General features: G+C 46.9%; 5 protein-coding genes across 5 annotated transcripts; 3 read left to right on the forward strand and 2 right to left on the reverse strand.

Moving 5' to 3' along the window:
- Nucleotides 1-4,652: 4,652 nt before the first annotated feature.
- Nucleotides 4,653-5,895, reverse strand: EV420DRAFT_1733624 (uncharacterized protein; the record flags this gene model as incomplete). The annotated part of the gene is made up of 6 exons (XM_060479964.1): nucleotides 4,653-4,835; nucleotides 4,885-5,219; nucleotides 5,272-5,350; nucleotides 5,408-5,655; nucleotides 5,708-5,749; nucleotides 5,796-5,895. The coding sequence occupies 6 exons, from the start codon at nucleotides 5,893-5,895 to the stop codon at nucleotides 4,653-4,655; spliced, it is 987 nt and encodes a 328-aa protein (XP_060323333.1).
- A 1,115-nt stretch (nucleotides 5,896-7,010) lies between these two features.
- Nucleotides 7,011-7,415, forward strand: EV420DRAFT_1169797 (uncharacterized protein). Its single transcript, XM_060466188.1, has one exon. It carries the CDS (start codon nucleotides 7,092-7,094, stop codon nucleotides 7,347-7,349), a length of 258 nt encoding a protein of 85 aa, XP_060323334.1. The 5' UTR covers nucleotides 7,011-7,091; the 3' UTR covers nucleotides 7,350-7,415.
- A 1,138-nt stretch (nucleotides 7,416-8,553) lies between these two features.
- Nucleotides 8,554-9,652, reverse strand: EV420DRAFT_1279459 (uncharacterized protein; the record flags this gene model as incomplete). Its single annotated transcript, XM_060468144.1, has 6 exons — nucleotides 8,554-8,694; nucleotides 8,751-8,815; nucleotides 8,861-8,990; nucleotides 9,066-9,179; nucleotides 9,225-9,496; nucleotides 9,556-9,652. Coding segments are annotated over 6 exons (819 nt in total), but the record flags the coding sequence as incomplete, so codon positions are not given.
- Nucleotides 9,653-13,174: 3,522 nt separating this feature from the next.
- On the forward strand, nucleotides 13,175-14,651 carry EV420DRAFT_1169825 (endo-exonuclease). Its single transcript, XM_060466189.1, has 9 exons — nucleotides 13,175-13,312; nucleotides 13,375-13,677; nucleotides 13,733-13,747; nucleotides 13,806-13,909; nucleotides 13,974-14,079; nucleotides 14,146-14,177; nucleotides 14,242-14,289; nucleotides 14,348-14,411; nucleotides 14,468-14,651. The coding sequence occupies exons 2-9, from the start codon at nucleotides 13,500-13,502 to the stop codon at nucleotides 14,533-14,535; spliced, it is 615 nt and encodes a 204-aa protein (XP_060323336.1). The 5' UTR covers nucleotides 13,175-13,312; nucleotides 13,375-13,499; the 3' UTR covers nucleotides 14,536-14,651.
- Nucleotides 14,652-15,382: 731 nt separating this feature from the next.
- Nucleotides 15,383-15,795, forward strand: EV420DRAFT_1752874 (uncharacterized protein; the record flags this gene model as incomplete). Its single annotated transcript, XM_060480428.1, has 2 exons — nucleotides 15,383-15,412; nucleotides 15,593-15,795. Coding segments are annotated over 2 exons (231 nt in total), but the record flags the coding sequence as incomplete, so codon positions are not given.
- Nucleotides 15,796-19,767: the final 3,972 nt, after the last annotated feature.

Consider the following 19,767-nt stretch of genomic DNA (forward strand, 5'->3'; position numbering starts at 1 on the left):
TAGGGGCTGATGACACATCTTCTCGCTTGCCGATGCCGCACGGCGGGATTCGTACCGGTTTCGGGCTGCGTTCCTTGTATTCTGGGTTCTGTGCTTTGAGATTTTCTGACCCTTTCTGAAAGTCTACGATCTAGAGATTCCTTAGGCAAAATGCTACCGTCAAGCCCAAAGCACGAGTACTGTTCAGAGGTGCTCTATTTGCTCTTCGTTCGCTTCCCTGGAACCATGCACGCGTGTTCTTACACTGGCTTTTCGCTCTCTATCCCTTTCATGCTCGTCTAATTCCGCACGCCGCCGTATCATGAACATTATATCTCATCCCTCCTTCTTCATCTCAACGGTAGCAGAATCCCCTGTTAGGTATATCAGAATCTGTGTTTTCGTTATCCGACTGCAATACCAAATTCCGGTCGCAGAAAAAATCTTCGCTCTCACGATGTATGTATCTTGATGTATATCGGCTTACTTAAATTTCGGGCTAATCGTTCCAGAGGACGCCGTACAGGAAACAAGGCCGCATAGGTAAACTTTGCTCACAGGCAGTTGGCTCCTTCCCCTCTGATATCTTGAGACAAGAAATCTCATTCTTCTCTTTACCGTCGTACGGTGCTCCTTTTCAGAGACAAACCATAAAAACAATGCCAAAAATAGGAGAATAAGGTGCGTTACCTGAGTGCGAACTCATATTGCATCCCAGTTCACGTTACTTCCAGTCTCAAAGTCGAGAAACAACAGTACCGCAAAATCGCTGAACAGCCGGAAATTCCCAAGTTCGAACCAATCCCTACCCGACTGGTCTCCGGTGAGCAGAAACTGTTTCTCGATCGCTAATACATCCTGATACGGCCTGTTCAACGCAAAGCTAGGACTCAAGAACGCGACCGAAATATGTCATTATTCCATCTTTCGCTTGACGATCCCGCACCCAAATAGGAACTCCCAACGGTCCAAGGCTTAGGGACAACAGCCTGGCCCGATTCTGGACTAAAGTGACGTGCTCATAATCAGAGGAATCACAACTAACGATCGGTACAATGACAAGAAAGGGTATCTACCCTCAAATTCGGTCTACTATTTTGAGATGCCGGAGGTCATAAGTACATCTCCAGGTAGGCAAAACATGTCGCACTTTTCAATGATCCTCTTCCCAGAAAGAGCTTCCATCCCAAGTCAGGTGAGACTTACGACTCCAGAATCCAAACCCGCACCTCCAATCAATTCTTTCCGCACCCAGGACGACTCCCCATCTCCAGAGGAAGGTTCTCAATATCTACCTGTCCGCAAAGAACTACCGACACACCTCACACTTCCAAGAACTTCTTCAGCGGATCCGATGAGAGGAATGGGATCGCGAAATGCATTATACACAACGGAACATAGGTCGTTGCGGGAAGACATGATGCGGGCGTCCCGTCTTGATGCACCTACTGATTAATATGAGGTAACTCGGCCATTGACGCGTGGCTGTCACGAATTACGATCATTGACAAAACACAAACTAAACTCCGCCGTTTAGGGCAAGAAGAATTCTGCGTGGTCGCCTGCGTGGCTGCGTGGTCGTCAGCGTGGTCGTCAGCGTGGTTGACAAATTGTGGGACTTCGATCAAAAGTTGATCAAGTCCATCAAATGCAACTTGAGTCGACGCGTTCCGTTCTTTTCTGTTAGTACTTGCATAGAATCAGCTGGATTGTGAATTCCTGAAAGTTTAAATATGACAGCTTTAGTGTGATATTGAAATGCTTCAAAATATGATCAATATCATGAAAATATCATTCAAACTGGATTGTCAAGTTTAAGAACATCAAAAGTATTGCAGCTGAAGTAAATAATTTTACAAGTATCCTAACAGTATAAAAAGGCCTTAGAGGTGGTCTGCCAAGCTAGAAGCAATAAGGTACACAATGTGGGGTTCCCAGTTGAGCGGACATGATGAGAAGAATACGGAGTTCTATACTTGATATGAACAACACCAAAGAAACAAGCAAATGAAGAGGCAATCATACGAATGATACACTTTCTGAGGGCAAACTTATATGGGTCTGCGTGGTGCCTGCGTGGTGAGCGTGGTTGCGTGGTTTGTCAGCGTGGCGGTGCGTGGTCAGCCTGCGTGGTATGCCTGCGTGGCTGCGTGGCTGCGTGGTCTGCTAGCGTGGTCACTTGCGTGGTCGGAGGTATATCCGTACATAAGGGAGGGCTGTTCTTGTGGAAATTAAATGACCAATTTCGTGGTATTGGCACAATCAAGGAGCAATTGATGCAAAATCGATGTTGAATTGATGTTCAGTGTTGTAATGTCTTCGAATTAATGACTTCAAGCTAGGAAAATGAGAGAGTACCTAAATTTCGATATTTGTCCTTCTCATAATCATAGATAGACACATAGAAGATCCAATGGAGCCTAGGAATCCGAGATTTGAGGGCATAAAAGCTTTAATTGACAAAAATTGAGCTTTGAAACATTTTTGAACAAAGGTCCATTTGTTGCAGACAGTTTACAGAAGAATAAGAAATAGATACAAGGAAATGTTTAACGAAGCATTCTTATCATAGCGCAGTATATATGTACAGTCAAGACAAGTTCAACTCAAGTTCAACTAAGGACTTGCGTGGCCCGCGTGGTACCACGCAGGTGACCACGCTGAATTTCTAGTGCCCAGCCGTTTAAGATCCCCTCTCATCATCAAGATAAGGATCAAACATTCACTTTTAAACATGGAGGGTGCGAACACCCCACGAGGTACGCAAAAATGCGCCTTGGCCCCATCTCCACTCTGGTAGCGGGATCCGTGTCATTTTCCTGTTTCTCCCTTTCTGTACAAGTACACTTCCCCCAAAAATTCGAACTGGAAAATCTGCATTTCTGACCGCGGAAACTAACTTCCTTAGAACTCAAATATATCGGAGACCCATACATCGCATTTGCTCCACAGCTGCAGATCCCTAAACTCGAACTAGTCTAATCACAAACCTACTAGAATCGCTTGCGGTTTGACGTATAGCTAGGACTAAAGAACACGGCCCTCAGTCAAAACACGACTCATTCTCAAGCACCTAGGTTGGGGGTCGACAATCCACCCTGTTAGGTTGGATTCTAGACTAAAATGGTCTAGTAAGCAATACGCTCTTAGTCGTAGGACCTACCGCTAACGATCAGATATCAAGCCTACGCCAATAGGACAGCGTCTCTGCCATCAAATTCGGATGCCATGGCACTTAATACACATCAGCTTCTTTTACATAATCCCGGTCGACTTTTTCGTTCAACCGTCACGTCCCTCGCATACAGGTCTCATTGTGATTTCAGATATCGAAAAAAAGCCATGCTCAATAATATACTGATGAGACGGCGTCCCCGCGAAGATAAAAAGTGAGCCTAGTCTTAATACGTGACATGAGTATCCTCACAGGACTTTCCCTCAAGAGATCTTCGATACTATCATCGAAGAATTGCAGGATGATACCACCACTCTAAGGCAAATCTTCCTCGCATCAACGATCCTCTCTCCAAGGACACGCGTTCATCTATTCTCTTCCGCCGACCTATCCAGCCAGTCAGACTGCTCCCACCTCCGAAAACTAATCACCCAATCGGTTAGCTTCCTCTCGCAGTGATATCAAAATCCGCGTTTCCGTTATCTGACCTCAATACGAATTCGGTCCCGGAAACAAGGTGCCCTCACTCAATGAGTGTATCTTGTTGTACAGGTCGTATTTCTCCTGTCCTTCATATTCCGTGCGAATTCATTGAAAAGATCTCTCACGTTGCGCAAATCAACCTTGCTCACGGACACCGTACTAAGGGAGTAGTTAGCTCTCTCCTATAGTCATTTAGAGAGTCCAAGCTAAGACAAAGCACCCATTCTTCTCTTGAATGTCTGAGTCTACTCCTTTTCAGAGTCTGGAAATGCGAAAACTAGCGCAAGAATAGATACGTCGTTTCGACGAAAAATGATATTGTGCCCAGTTCATGCTACTTTTGCCGTCGTAAAGTCGAGAAGAGATACAGCAGTCGAGAAGACTTATGAATACCCGCAGATTCCAAAACTCGAACCAATCCCTACCCAACAGATCTCCGGTAGGCATTGACACAGCCGGTTCAACGCAGTCAAAAACATGATTCTCACTCTCTCATTCACGCTTCTCATCGCATGTATGAACGATCCATCTAGATTTGCACGATCACCGAAATACGAACTCTGAACTACAAAGGTTAGGTTTCACCGTGGCGGAGGATTGGGGTCGACAATCTAACCATTCGTCTCGGCTCTAAAGTAGAATGGTCGAGTACTCAATGCGCGCAACTAACGATCAGCTACAACGACAGGACATCGTCTTTGCCCTTAAACCCGGTGTATTGACCTACAAACATACCATAACTGGTACGTGGATTAGCGTTCTTAATTTCTAACCGGGTAACATGTCATTTCCTATGATAGGCCCTTTATGGTGCATGAAATACACAGACACAACTCCATCGTTGATTCCTCACCGCCGTATCTCAAGCCAAAATAAAAATACGACATCCTACTGCGCAAGTGTATATCCTGCTGTCGCATCGTTGCCTTATAGTACATACAGGCCAAGTAAATAACGTATTCTCGTCAATTCCATCTAAGTAAATATGATCTCAATGATCATGAACAAGCGTTGCTCATACGACTTCAACCGTTTTTTCCTGGCTAATAAGGATTGCCCTATCCTCCTCTACACAGGTAACGCTGCCTTCCACTCCAGATATTGACAGATGCCTTACAGATAGTGGTTGCGCATGTGAACCGAGATCCATCTTCCTCACAGAGGCAACGCGAAGGAGTATCAAAGTCGGAGCTATGCCCTATCCAAAATCGGTCAGAATGCCTCTTTTAAAATAACCCAATACTCACAGTTACAGAAGCCAGAACGACTTGCGGATAGTTGCTGTATGGACTATTCGTCGCAATGAATGGGATATAGACCGCCAGTACAACGGCATACAGCGCGGCAGATTCTACTATGATCTCCATAACTCGGTAGTACAGATTTGGCCCAAAACGTAGGGACGTCCTCGCTCGGGCAAGCCGGAATACGATGAGCGTTGTACATATAACCGTCGTGGAGAGCGTCATACTGTTGAACGCTATTCCCCAGTTGATGGAACTGTTCCCCCAGGGAGTCGGTGACTTTCCCTGAGAATCTGTCGCTGGCGTCAACTGCTCAATTAGAAAGAAAATATCGAATACTGGGAGCAGTGAGCGATTCAATTTCACTTGGATTACATTCGAGTGACTTACTCGTTCCGCATAGCGTACACAAGGAAGGGAGTACGATCATCCTCCAGTTCCTATCCCAGATGATCCAGCACCTCCAAATCTAATTCGAACGCTGCTTTATTACCTTGGTCACCTGAAAGTCTGAGCGAGAACGTACAATGATGCAATCTGCCGTCAATATGTTGATGCCCCCGACGACGCTGCTGATCGTCGGGACCCAAAGTGGACCACCAGCGATGAGGGAGTCTGCGAGGGAATAGAACCTCGTTTCCTCTGTCTCTCCATTTGTGATGAACGCCCGCCTGGCATAGAACCACCTAACAGCGAAATGCACCGTAGCCAGGACATACATGAAAACCGAAATTCCAGCTAGGACCTTCGTCTGCCGAGAGGTGCTCGAAATTACTGATCTGACCTTTAGATCTCCATTACACATCGGGTGACATTAAGGACGCACGTATTCGCCAGAGTATAACTCCAAGCAGGGCCGTATATATTCCTAGATCGCTTAGACGGTGGGAATTTTTGAAAAAGAAAAATCTCACCATGAGTTAGAGATTCGATGATAACTCCGTTGAACCAGGAGTCAGATGTCTGCAACGCAAGTACTTGAATTGAAGCAAAGCCTGGGTCAATCTGCGACATGATGTGCTGGATTCCAGGTTACCAATAGCTCGCTATTGGGTTGTCTGGGAAAAGAGGGAGGGTACTGGCTAAGTCAGGCAGATTTCCGGGGTTTATGAATGGGATACCACCCTGCGCGAGCATTGGTAACACTACCATTGGTTCCATGTAGCTAATATTAGTACGCCTAATCGAGCTACAGGATACCTGAGATGCTGAGCGGAGCACTCCTGTGATACGTATCATAGGAACACGATGAGACGTACGAAATACCATGTCTGCAGGAGAGATGCTTGATCGCTGGTACTATTGTCTATTTCGAGACAGATATGGATGATCGTGGCATGATTTGATCAAACACCCTTGCCCATCAACTCAATCATAGACGTCTCCCTCGGTGACATCGGCTCAATTTCCCTCTGTCTATCAATATCTACTGAACTCTTGGAATCACCCATTGAACATGAAACTGATATGGTCATGGATTCAACCGAATATGAATCCAAAAGGCGCCTTACGTGACCAAACCGATGCATTACAAGTAAAGTCCTGGCGACTGCTATTAAGGATCGAAGTCCAAAGTGATGACCATCAACTGCCTATACAACTCAGCTGTAACTCATTCTACGTGACCACAAATTCCACAATCAATGCCAAAACATGTCAACGGATACCATGAATAATAATAAAAACCTGAACTGAAAAACTTCCACTCCAATGTCTGAATTGAAGGTGAATGATGAAACACTTTATCACAATTTGAAAACCAGGGTCATGGTGAATATAATATATGGAAGCATCCCCGAATAAACCGCAATTTGATTCCATAGCAATGATTATTCTTTCTGAAACACTATGGCCCACACTCGAGTGGTTCAGTATGGCAGAGTCAAAGCCATGGGCTAGAGAACTGCAAGTATGCATAACACCGCAGACTAACAGTACTGTCTACACTGTCTACATACCTGACACAGATATCTCGAGACAATTGGATATAGAGAAAGTACGGAATCAGGCATGGCTATTATCATCCTTCGTTAAAGTTATCATGTAGTGAGGTACCATGACAGTATGTTAAATTTATATATGGAAGCCACCGAGATGTAGCAAACATATAAAGCCACCGCTTGAAGATAAGAGCAGTTCATTATCACATAGACACGCAGGCACCACATCCTCTGTGTCCCACACGATAAACATCTTTGCATCCCGGGAGAATGCATTTCCACCACTCGATCACAATGTGGGCAATTGCCCTCATTATCTATGCCAATATTGTAAGTCCCTCATTCCTGTATAGTGCGACAAAGGAATCAACATTAGATAGATTGTCGGTGCCCTTCCAGTCCCAGAGCCATGCGGAGGGTATCCGTGCCTTACTTTCGGCAACAGCGCGGCTTTGGATGTTGAAGCTTCTGAGTGAGCGAGGAATGTTCAAGGGTCCGAACAAAAGATGCGGATCGAATGGAATTTAAACTAGAGTATTAATGGCTGTTCTCATCCAGAATCATCCACTCCATTAATTACCTCCCCCGTACATTATCTTTCTGTTATGGTGATGATCTTACGGGTGTGAAATATGGATGTTATGGATATCGGGTCGCGTCTCAACCGTTAATGATGCAACTGCTCACCCAGGACCTGGGGCGATCCGGTCCGCCTTCCGCTAGTCGATCCCCCAGAAAAACTGATAATCCTCTCCAGTCAACATTGGCACGAGAAACACACAATTTATCGCCCAACGAGATAACTCGTAACCCCGGTAGACATCTCAACGCAGCGCGTAGAAAAGAGATAACAAAAATGTCCTTTCCACCCACCCGGGACTCGCACATGCCGCCCATAAGAGGAGATTCGCGCACTCCGGCATCAGTCCTGTCAATTACATTCCATTCTCATCATTCTCCTTCCAGCAACCAAATTCCGCAGCTTTCCACCTCCATCCACGACGAAATAGCAAGACAATCACCGCCCCGCCCGTTTCTCAGCCGCAAGCCGGACCCTCACCAGTGCTCGAGTCTTTAGCTGACGTTCCACGTCATTTACTGGATTCGCTTGTCGAGACGCGTGCCTTCTCTCCTCTAGCAGCTTCCCCAATAAACGCGCCCTACCCTGCATGAGCGACTTTTCCTTTCCCAGTGGTGACGGCACTTCATGATCCCGGCCCGGTGTTGAATTACCCAAGGATTGAGAGCCAGATGCATCGGCAGAGTTATCCCCCTCTTCTAATCATCATTTCTTGATGATAGCCGATTAAGCAAAGTCGGACTCGATGACGATGACTCTGAAGTCACACCCAAATGAGAACGTAAGGAGTCCAAGGCCGTACGGACGGGTTTCTTGGACAGCGGCCGTATGATTTCGGGAACGTTGGGGGGTGCCGGTGAAAGACGATATGTATCTTCCCTAGACTTTCCCTTCACATCGGATTGAAGTCCAACATTACTCGGGGGTAGCACGAAACGGTTCGTCAGTAGCTTTGGATTTGCCCTTCCCGTCGGAAGGTCTAGGAGGTTCAATGAGATCGATAGTCGAGGCAGGTGTGTCCACTTCATCGAGTATAGTCACCCGCACTAGGGAAGGAGACGACACTCTGCTCGCGCTAGGGTAATGGCGACCCGAAGGGGACCAGGATATGGACCGGACAGGAGATACGTCGTCTTCGCGCCATCTTGAATCTCAAGGTGATGTCGGTGCATCGTCGTGGTTGCAGGGGGTTGGTGACCTAGATCTGGATCTCCGGTGAGGATGCTCGTCTGCCTCTCGCCATCGCCTTGGTCTCGGTCTTGGCGGAGAGCTTATATGGGGAGGCATATCATACTAGTCAAGCAGTTTTAGGTACAGGGAGATATATGAACGGAACTGTGATTGCTCACCTGGATGGCGCTATCGTACACAAACAAGTCCTTGAACGGCGACCTCACATACAAGTAAACCTCTACTCGCTTCAGTAAAGAATGATTCGCAGAAACGAACGGCTACTTACCATGTGCAAAATGCTCCGCCATAACCCTACCACCCGTATCAATGTCTAAAAACTCTGCTAGCAGCTTCACAGCTGACTCGGAGCATATATCGATGGATTTCATGAGAGATATCGTGAACGTCATGAAGAACTACCTTCTCGTTAGTCGTCCATACGTAAGAGATGAAGGTAAAAACCGCAACTCGACGTCTAGATCATCCTACACCCTCAACTCACGCCTCAGAAACATCGTCGTCTTGCTCACCATCTCCTGGCTCGTAGTAAACTGCGCCGGAGTGGGGTATGGCCGATATTTTGTATATCCATTCGAGGCTACATGCTACGAGGGAGTCAGACTGCACAAGCATAACGACATTTAACGTACCTTGGCATAAAGCCCGTGCTCGTACACCCAACGCCGCATCTCTATCGACCTCTCCAGCTTATCTGCCTCGTCCTGATCTCGTTTGGCCCTTTCCCTCCTACGCCTTCGTCTACGCACTTCAGGCTGCTGGTTTGGCACAACACGTAACGGCAATAAGCCGGGCTTGGAGAGAGGCGCCAAGTAATGCTTTTGATAATCATACCGTGAGCGAATCCGATGGATAAGGTACTCCCCGATCGTCTGAGCACACAACGGACACTTCCTCGATTGCTCTGAGGGATCAATATCTCAATCATCAGCCACAACTACACCGGAAAAGAAAAACCCGCACCAGTCCAAACAACCAGACAATCAAAACAAAACTCATGCGAACAAGTGGGGATAACGGTCCGGTCAACGAGGGATTGCAGGCATATACTGCAGTTATCTTCCTCCTCGTCTTGGAATTATGGTGGTTGAGAGTGCAACTCGAGCTTGATGCGTTTGCGAGGAGGACTGGGAGAGCTCATGGACGGGAGCAAAAGGAAGGAATGACCTGCGATGTCATCTTTAGGGGCCGATGACCAATCTCGTTTACCGGTTCGGAACGGTGCCGGACTCAGGTTACTTCTCGCGCTGCTTTCTTGCTTGGCTCTGGTTCGATTTCTGCGCCTTTTGGATTTTCTGATAGCTTCTAAATTCGAAAATTTTAGGTTTAAGGCTACCTTCTAGCTAAACCTCGAGTGCTATTTCGACCTAAATTTGCTCTTTGCCTCCACTGAAATCATTCACATGTGTTCTTACACTGGATTCCCACTTTCTGACCCTTACATGCTCGTCTAATTCCTTATGTTGCTGTATCCTGAACGTTCTATCCCGTTCTTCCTTCTATACCAATGCTCGACGAATCCCCAGTAACCTGCCTCGTACAGAATCTGTCCCGTTATCTGACTGCGATACTACTTAAATTTGGACCCAGAAACAAGCTTCTCTCCCACGACGTATTTATCTTGGAGGTGTTTATTTGGTCTGTCCAATTTCATTGAGACGGTCTCGGATGTCGACTTTTTCTCACAGAAATAGCAATAAGCGACTAATTAGTTCTCTCTCGCCAAAGAGGAAGTTCACAACCAGCCGGGAAATCATTCTTGAGCGTTCTGGGCCTTTTCAGACTCACAAAACGCGAAAACCACAACAATAAATTGGTACATTACCCTAGCGCAGACTCACGAGCTCACATTGTCGAGAAACAACAGCACCGCAGACTCACAAAATACATTCCAGTCCATAAACTCCCTTTCCAGCAAGCCAAACCTATGGATACATTCCCTCCAACGCACCCAACACGGACCCCCCCCAATCCAATACACCACAATTCTGGGTATTCATTACCTCAGTTTACGAGAGCGAATGAGAAAGGGCGCATTGGCATAATCCTGAAACTAGAGAGCGTGCTTGCCGCCTAGGAATACAATCCGAGGAATAAGTGAAAGCAAGGACAGGGACGTTGTCTCTACTCTGGAGAATCGATACGTAGAACGTCCAGTGAGATTGATTAGCGGGTCCGCGTGAAGGACTAACATTCTTTACCGTAACAGTTGGCATACGTTGTCTCAAGCAAATGTCTACGATTGTACACCCGTGAACCAGCAAGACCGATGTAGAAAGGAATGATACATGTCATACCCTTCATCGGACTTGACATAGAATATGAGATGAGCGAAGGAGCAGATGGGTGGAAGCTATAGCTAACAAAATGTATGTACCTTGCATATTTCTACCCTAAAGCGTCGAGGAACAAACGAAATCCAGAACATCAGAGAGGAAAATTAAAGACAAAGATTATTTCGCTGAGCTGAAAACCGAATGGGTTGAGTGTGTAAAACATGAGACCAGGGGGATACCTCAAAGGAAAGAAAGAAAAGACAAGTCAAAAGGCGACCACGGACCATTTCGAGAAAAGAGGGTATAACCATACGAGATATGCTATTGAATGCGTGTCCAACAGGGCCGTGTAGCAATGAGCAACTTCCGTGTTGATTACTGGTTTAGAACCTTGCATTGTATCAGTGAGGAAAGACACAATGAACAAGATACAACCCACTTCAGGGGAAACGGTTGACAATCGGCGGTTAATAATATTTGCACATCCTACGACCGATAAAACCAGAAAACGAACATAAAGTACCTGACTCACAGTCGGCTAGATTATTGAACAACCTGACCAGAAAGGTAGGAGAGGAACATCGAACTCTGTCATAGTCTCCATTCCAGATGTGTAAATCTTGAACCGAGGCTTCTGAGTCTGTAGGAGCAGTTGAAGGATTTGGGTACCGATTCCGTGAAAAACAGTCCCCAACACAGTCGTTGAACAAGCCGTAGAGGATATTTGCTGGTACAAAGCCCGAAGCTACAACCAAAACGCATCAGAATGGTATATTGGAAAGCAATTTTTTGGCCTATCTTTGCGTGAGTGGACGTGCACGGTCCTTTGCTAATGTGCCATATTCGCTTGATCAAAGTGAAAGGAGAAGGTGGCGGCCTCCGGACCGATGTTCCGCGAAACCGGGTTTGCTTGGCATGACGCGTTTTCGGCTCTCTTTTTCCTTCCTCTCGCTTCACGTTCCGGTAGCATCCTTTCCAGGTGTTCCTTTCGACTCGTGCCATGTTTGATGACGGTTTCAATGTGGTGGAGAATCGTGATGTACATACTTATGCGTTCCCTTGGGATTCATGGTACGCGGTTTATTTTTCCTTTTCTTCTCGTTGGCTAATTTCTTCTCATGTGCGTAGGTTCTCCTCCCTCTCCTCCCTTTGAAGAACTACATCAGCCTCACGACAATGTACTTGAACGTTTTGGTGAACAGCATGGAGGGACAGACCGGTGACGAGAGTAAGAGACTGCCACGGTGGACGCATTTGGAGGCAGGATCTACCTATTCTCGTGCTACTCCTGAGACCACGTCCAACCTCATATTCTTCTTGCATATATCCTCATAATTACTAGCGACGACGTAGCTACGATGCGTCAGTACACGAGCATGATTCGCATTCCGTGGCACTCGCGGCCAAAGTCTCTTAGCATTGGAGTCGGTACTAGCCGAACATTTATAACTAACATCAGCACTTGATGGAAATTCATGATGGAGCTGGATTTGTTGTCGATGTGTGGTGGGTTAGTAGTGGATGTACGTCTCCATATTCTCATCTTCGGTGTCGTGGACTAATCCTATTCGAGCAGCGTGGCACACAATGGCTCTCAAGGGCACTGTATGTGTTCCGACATGACACATTTCGCTCGCTGACGCGTGTTCATCACAATAGGCGATGATGGACATGTTAGGAGCGTCGAACACGCATATCAGTGACGGCGAAACGCGTCGGGGAAAGAATGTTAGGTTGCTAATGTCATTCGAAGTTCCAGATCAGTGATCTCAAGACTATGCGTCTCTGCGATTTCGGCGTACTACCAAACGTCCCATGGAGAAATGTTTTGAGGTATGTTATCCAAGTTCATTCTATGCATCCTTGGCGAACTGCTCCTTCAGTTCATGAACCTCATTTCGTGCTGTCCATCAAGATGCAGATAATGTGTCAATTGTTTATGCGCGGTCTTTCTTGATTTCTTTCATTTCCGCGGTTCTTGTTCCACTTCAGGTACCACTGCTCTGCTATAGAACCACGAGAAATTTGTTCCTTTTGTTCTGCGTGAATCCTCCAAGTCGAATCGAACATTCCGCCTGAAAATACAAACACAGAAGAAACTCAAGGCAAGCCCAAGAGCCGGCTCACCTGTCGCGTATTTCCCTCCCACTTCTGTCAGGCTTGGGTTCTTAGTGGAGCTCAGAATTCGACGTTGTGGTGCTCCTCATGGGCGTCGAGGAAGTAGTGTGTCCATGAGCAAAGTAGACAAGATCCGTAAGTAAATTAATATTCCAGCCTTCACGGAACGATAACGCGACATTAGATACTTCCGTTTAGAGCCTACTTCCAATTAACTGACACCTTACAGGACCACGGACCTACTATGCGACTCATTAACTGACTTCTGATAAGACTATTGGAACAGTCCTTACCATTAGGCCAGTCCGCGGATCGCCAGGATGGTGGTGAGCAATCGAATCACAAATTGTGTAAGGATGGTCATGAGTAACTGACTTCTACTTCATAGAAGGACGCAAACCCCACCGCTCTCAATATACCCCGGAGAAGTTTCGAATCCATCGCATCATCTGAGGTGTTACTGAAAGCTATATAACCCACTAAAAAATTGCATTGATCTCCCAGTTGCCTCTCATGCTTAAGAGTCTCTTCATCGTTACGTGCCTATTCCTCTTAGGCATTCACGCCTTACCCACGGAGCTGTCCAACGCTACTGCAACATGGAATGCTACCGCAACAAAGATAGTGGAGCGTGCCGGACCCACCTTTACGCTTGACTATAGGACCTACCCTCAGTCATCCGAGAACATATGTCAGTCTACCTGCTTATTTCCCTATGTCTAACTCGATATTAACTTGATCAATAGGTTTTTCCTGGTTCTGTACGTCCGCCCCGCCCCCTCCATTGACTTGATCTCTGATCCCCCCCTCCCGAAATAGGTAACAACGGGCCTCGCTCTGTAGCTCCTGACCGCACCAATGCAGCTGCCCATCGTGCTAGCAACAGTTGTGGTAACGTTAACCCAAACCGGTGCAGCACCCGCGTACGTCCCTTTCTGGCTTGCTATCTTACCTCGAAAACTAATATACACACTTCTATCATATCAGGTGGGCCATGCCAGTGGGTACCAGTGCGATGAATGGCCTTGGGCAAACTCCAACGCCGGGGGTGCCAATGCCGCTACGAGGTGCATTCCCACTGCAGATAATACCGGTGAGTTCAAGTTTCTCCCGCTTCATGTTCGTGTTCGTCAGCTGAGAGAACTACTTTTCTTTCTAGGATCTGGTTCGCAATGGGGGAATTTCATTAATGTACGTCACATCCGTTTCTGGTAGTATGAGACTAGGTAATAACCCCTCGGTCATGCGCATACAGAACAGAGGATCTCAAGCTCCTGGATACGTTTTACAAGATAATGTTGATGTGAGTTTATTCTTCCTCCCCGTTTAAGACCGCCTTCTAACGCTCGCCTCTCGCCTAGTTTGCCAACATCGAGATCAGCAATGTCCCAAATACCGCGCAGTTCTGCTTGGGAGTGCGTGGAAGTAAGTCGTTGCTGTTTATTTCCCCGGACACGAGTTGTTCATTATTCCCGCTACAGCGACTATCACCACGGCAATGTGTAACCAGGTTGCTCGTGGTCAGCCGTATTTGCAAAGGATTGGTTGAGCGTAACTCCTCCAATGGATTTTGACGACTACAATTTGATACTTGTGCTGCTTCGGACGTCCTTCAATTTTCTTTCTTACCCTCCTCTACTCCTGCTCGTATCTCTTGTAACCACGATTTCAGATTGAATAAGAAATAAGAATGTCTCCTTGAGTTGGTCTAATACGCGACAATCCAAACCTTATAGCAATTAGAAGGTTTTCTGGGTATGGGAATCAAGATCATGGTGTTCTCGAACCCATGCTTTGCCGCGAATTCTGTATTCGATATTGATCAACGTTACAAGGTATGTTTGTAGACATCCTCCTGACGTGTGCACCACTGCAGTGAACAGGAACGAAACCATTTATCCTCGTCCCAAGGACGAAAACCTAAATGGAAGGCGTAATTTTTCCTTCCCTGTTGTGGACCTGGGACCAGCTAAATCGATGTAAAAGGTAATGAAATAAAAAGCTTACCATCAACCACAGCGTCAAACCGCGTTTTGATAGTGACGTGTGAGGAAGGGGCAAGCAAAGAGAAACCTGATCACGGTTCCTTGGTGGTGGGTATGGAAGAAAACAATGTATCAGGGTAGGAAAACACAATGAAAATGATACAACGTCCAGCACCCTTGACGTGTGATGGTTGAGGGTGTGGTTTTGGCTATGTCCTACCAAGTGAGCGGATAATCCAATGATAAAACGGAAAACATCTAAATCACGGTTAGTCTAAGTAGTATTGGACGGTATAAATAGTCAAACACTTCTGTCTTGAGGGAGAGACCGCTACAGAAGACATTCGCTAGTACGACTCCGCTTGCACATTTTTGTCATCCTTCAGAGAGGAAACAGGTCAGAATGCTATAATGGAGAGTAATGTTTTGGTCTACCTTTGCGTGAGTGGACGGGCATGTTCCTTTGCTAATGCGCCGTATTCGCCTGATCAACGTGAAAGGAGAAAGGGTTCCGGACCGTTGTTCCGGAAAACAGCAAGGCCCGTTCTCGGCTCTTGATCCCCAGTGAAAATTCCGTCGAGCCGGTTTGAGCTAAATCAAGCCGCAAAAATTACCATGTAGCGTGGTCGAGCCGGATCAAGCGGCGTATACGAGAAAGCTTTGAGCTCCAAAGCTACACCTCTTTCCACTCAGCACATCCAAGAATACCAGAGTCGAATTTCTCTGAATCCAATAATTAACCGAAATGCGCCGAACTTTGCGAGCGCAAACCACATTGGCCAAGTCGAGCCAATGGATCTGACCACGCACGTGCATGTCGTCCGGTGACGTGTTTAACGCCTCTTTCCTTTTTACCACCACCATCTCCGTCGCCTTCCAGCCTATTCGCCATCTTCGCCGTCGCCCTACACCCGAATCCTATATTATCGCAGGTTGTAGCCTCCGCATGTGGCCTCTTACTGGCAAACTGACACGAAGCCCAGCGATACGATGCTACAGACTGAAACTACCATGAAAAGTGGATATATGCGCCTCGTTTAGACACCTTCAGCAGGAATACGTCTTCGGAAATTTCGTTTGGGTAGCAGGATATCTGGTTACCTCTCAGGTACGTCTCGCTGCACTCTTATATGTCGTTTTTCGACATTTAGAATGTCTCCAGTCGCTCTATGCTCTCTAGCCGCCACTTGGGTGTGGTCACGGTACGTTCTGTTCCATATATGCATATATTTCTTAGCTCACTAAATCTAGGTCGTGCTTGCCATCACTCCAGCTAGCTTCCATTTCGTGAGTAGCCTTAAAATTGTCTTTCCCGTCATTATGTGCTGATTTAACATTATCCAAGGCTGTCTATTTCGGTACATCTATCTTGACGCCATGAAACGCAATTGAGGCATCATGCAGGACAGAGCCAGCTGTGGGCGCAGTGGGAAGGGTGCTGCAGACCAGTGCTGCTACTTAGCGTAGTAGCGATTCTCTGATTTTATGTATATTAATAGTATTAAATAAAAATGGCAATAAAATCGAGCCCTACGAAGCCTAATGGAAACCCATGACACCGACATACCAAGCTCGAAATGGCTCGATTTGAGCTGGTAAATGGTTCACATTTCGAAGCTACAGCGAGCGGTATAGAGCCCCATCGATCATTTCCCCTGGGCTTGATTTGGCTCAGTACGGCTCGACCGACTTTTCACTGGGCCTCAGGGCCTACTCAATCTCTGGTAGCCTTTCTCTCCAATCGTTCCATTACCTTGAGACTTAAAATTCGGGCGTGATTTTTGACAACGACTTCAATACAGACCGATCCATGGCATGCATACATGTTCCCTTGGGGTTCGACGTGTGCAGTCTATTTTTACGTTGCTTCTCGTTAGCTAACTTCTTCGCGCGCGTAGATTCTCTTCCTATGAATGCACATCCTCCTTATCATTACTAGGCCGCTATGCCTCAACTACACTGCTAGGACGCTCAGTACACAGATACGACCACTCCCGTGGTACTCGCTGCAAAAGTCCTTTACCGTTGGAGCCAATGCCGACCAAGCTTTTGCAACCGACAGTAGCAGATTGCAATTCATGAAGATGCTGGATCTTTAGTCGGTGTATTGTGGGTTAGTAGTGCAGGAAAGGATTTTAGGACATACGTCTCCTCATTCTGACTATTGGTGTCAAGGAGTAATCTTTTTCGTGCAGCATGGCACTCGCGACTCGGACTGTCAATACACTCTAGTGTGACATATATGCTTGCTTATCGCAGCGGGTTACGCAGAGAGAATACCTTTGAATAGAATGCCATGGGTTAGGGAGGTACTGGTATGTGCGTTGGAGGGAAGTCACTGTCTTTTGTGGCTAATATAATTCGAAGATCAAGATCACGGTGTTCTCGAAACAGTGTAGACCTGAAACGCGGTCCCTCTATCCAGTGAGCAAGCAATCGACACTTGCTCATTGAAGAGGGACCGCGTCTCAGGTCTAGAAACAGAGCGTTCCTGCGAATTTCACGTCCGATATCGATTAACGTTACGGGGTATGGGATAGACGTCCTCCTGGCGCATACGCCGCAATGAATGGGGAGGAAGCTATTTATCGTCGTCCTAAGAGGTTCATGGGTATGTAGTCTATTTTTATACCGCTTCTTGTTAGCTAATTTCTGCTTGCGGGCGCAGATTCTCCTCCCTACACGAACCTCAGCAATTGGGCTAAAACGTTCTCTTTGACTTGAAATAACACACGACAATCCAAAACTTATTGGAACCAGAACACCATAACACTATGCAGACGATAATGTGCCTCTTTAATACAGCGGAAATATGGGCCCGTCGCATTCTTTCGATCCTTGCTGATATCGGTTGGTTACCATCTAGGCTCCACGTTCAGAAAGTCTAAGTGAAGAATTGAGAATGCCGCCATGTTCATATGATGGATCCAGGTTAAAATGATATACAGAGGATTTTCTGTGTATGGACGGTCGAGTCTGGCCTCGCTAGTAATTCATTGTAGAGGCATCATCATTTCCATGCCGTGACTTATTCCTGCCCGCGTACCGCCAAGTAGAAGGTGCCCTTACCAGTGTGTTTCGTTGAAGACCCTGGCGGGTCCGTTTTGGATTTCCGATCGGGAGCCTGCAACCGATTCCTCGGAGGACGTCGTCGCAGATGAAAACTTGGTCCCCTAACCTGAGCCGGCACGGGGTAATCTCGGCTCTAGCGACAGTATCATCCGAAATTGACTGCATAGAGACCGCGTCAGGAAGATCACATCTTCTCAACTGGAAGGACAAGTTTCCCCCGCACGATCCGGGGTGGTTTCTCATCAGGATTTACAGACAGTAATTGCCGTCGGCTGAATGCCATCCCACCCCTCCTAATTCCGTACCTTTAGGGATAGTTCGAAAGACTATCTCAGGGTCAAAACGTTGTGCTGAGATCGCATATTACATTCTAATGAGCGAGATGAAGTGATAGATGGTGATCGAGATCAAAGGACCATCAAGGTAGACGTGTTCTGGGAGGGATTGGATAGTCATCAGATTGATAGAGGAGGAGCGACAGACACCCACGGGATGATATTTGGAAGCGTGTGTCTGCACTCTGACTATCGGCACTGGGGACTTATATCATCTGTGCAGTGTGTCGCCCTCTATGTCCTCTAAACCACCACCTGCTGCCTTTAACGACACAAAAGCTATGTACTCCAGTGTGATGCGTAATTACGGTCGCTAAGCCTAATAATCACAAGAGCCGTGGTCCAGACAGTATTGAAAACGAGTATAACAGGAGGTGGATCGTTGAGGGGTTATGTTTTGCTGGAGTGTTGCTGGCCAGGAGGGCCTTAACGGAAGTATGCTGTTTGGAGTGAAGTCGTTGCGTTAGGTGGCTGATATCTCACGGCGCTCTCAAGACCAATGCGTTTCTACGAATTCAGCATAGTATGGATCTTTCCACAGGGGAATTGCTGACGTCTTCATGCATCGTTCGTGTGAATCTCATTCTGTGCTGTGTATCATAAACTCTGCACATCTGGCGTAGCTCTCGTCATCGATGCCGGTCATAACTCTGGCTAAGTCCGAGATAAGCTAAGCTAGCCATAGAAGAGGCCTTAGGCCTTTAATTCACATATGTACAAATACAACGTCCCAATCCTCAAACTATTGATCGCGTCTTCTGACCACCTCGACGCGTCACCAACGCTCGCTTTCCCTCTCGTTAACTGGCTTTAGGCTCTATCCTCTCGCCTCGATTTTTATCGTCCCACCCACCTACGCCCTTCAGTGTTTGGTGTTGCCGGATTCGGTCCTTCCGCTCTCTGGTTCACCGAGCGCTCCAGACTTCAGACTTCGCGACGGTATCCCAACTCTGGGACCCCTACAACTCGACCTCAATCCTCACACCACTTTCTCCCCTTCGGCTGATTGATTCCCCATCCGCGAAGTCTAAGTCTTAGACAACCCACCGTATACAGAAGTATCCGGTGTTTCCCACACTACCATTCCTCTCAGGCGATACTTAGCTTATCCATCGCCCTCTCCTTAATCCAGCGTATCTAACATCACTACCTTTGAATGCAAAACCATCGTCAACCTTGATGACCTCGTCGTCTCCGCCAACATTAGCATCGAGGGCTGTCAAGAACATCATGTAAACTGTTGTAGACTGTTTTAAATGCGTTGATTACTGTGCGAACATCGGCGGGGTCAGTCGACAGTTGTTCTCTTACCAACCCAATCCTCACGTTTTGTGCAGACGATGAGTCAAAACGAGATTTTCCTGTATACCTACAATATCCATGGTATCT

The sequence above is a fragment of the Desarmillaria tabescens genome (genome assembly GCF_030435595.1).
Source record: "Desarmillaria tabescens strain CCBAS 213 chromosome Unknown EV420scaffold_83, whole genome shotgun sequence".
NCBI classification, from domain to species: Eukaryota; Fungi; Basidiomycota; class Agaricomycetes; order Agaricales; family Physalacriaceae; genus Desarmillaria; species Desarmillaria tabescens.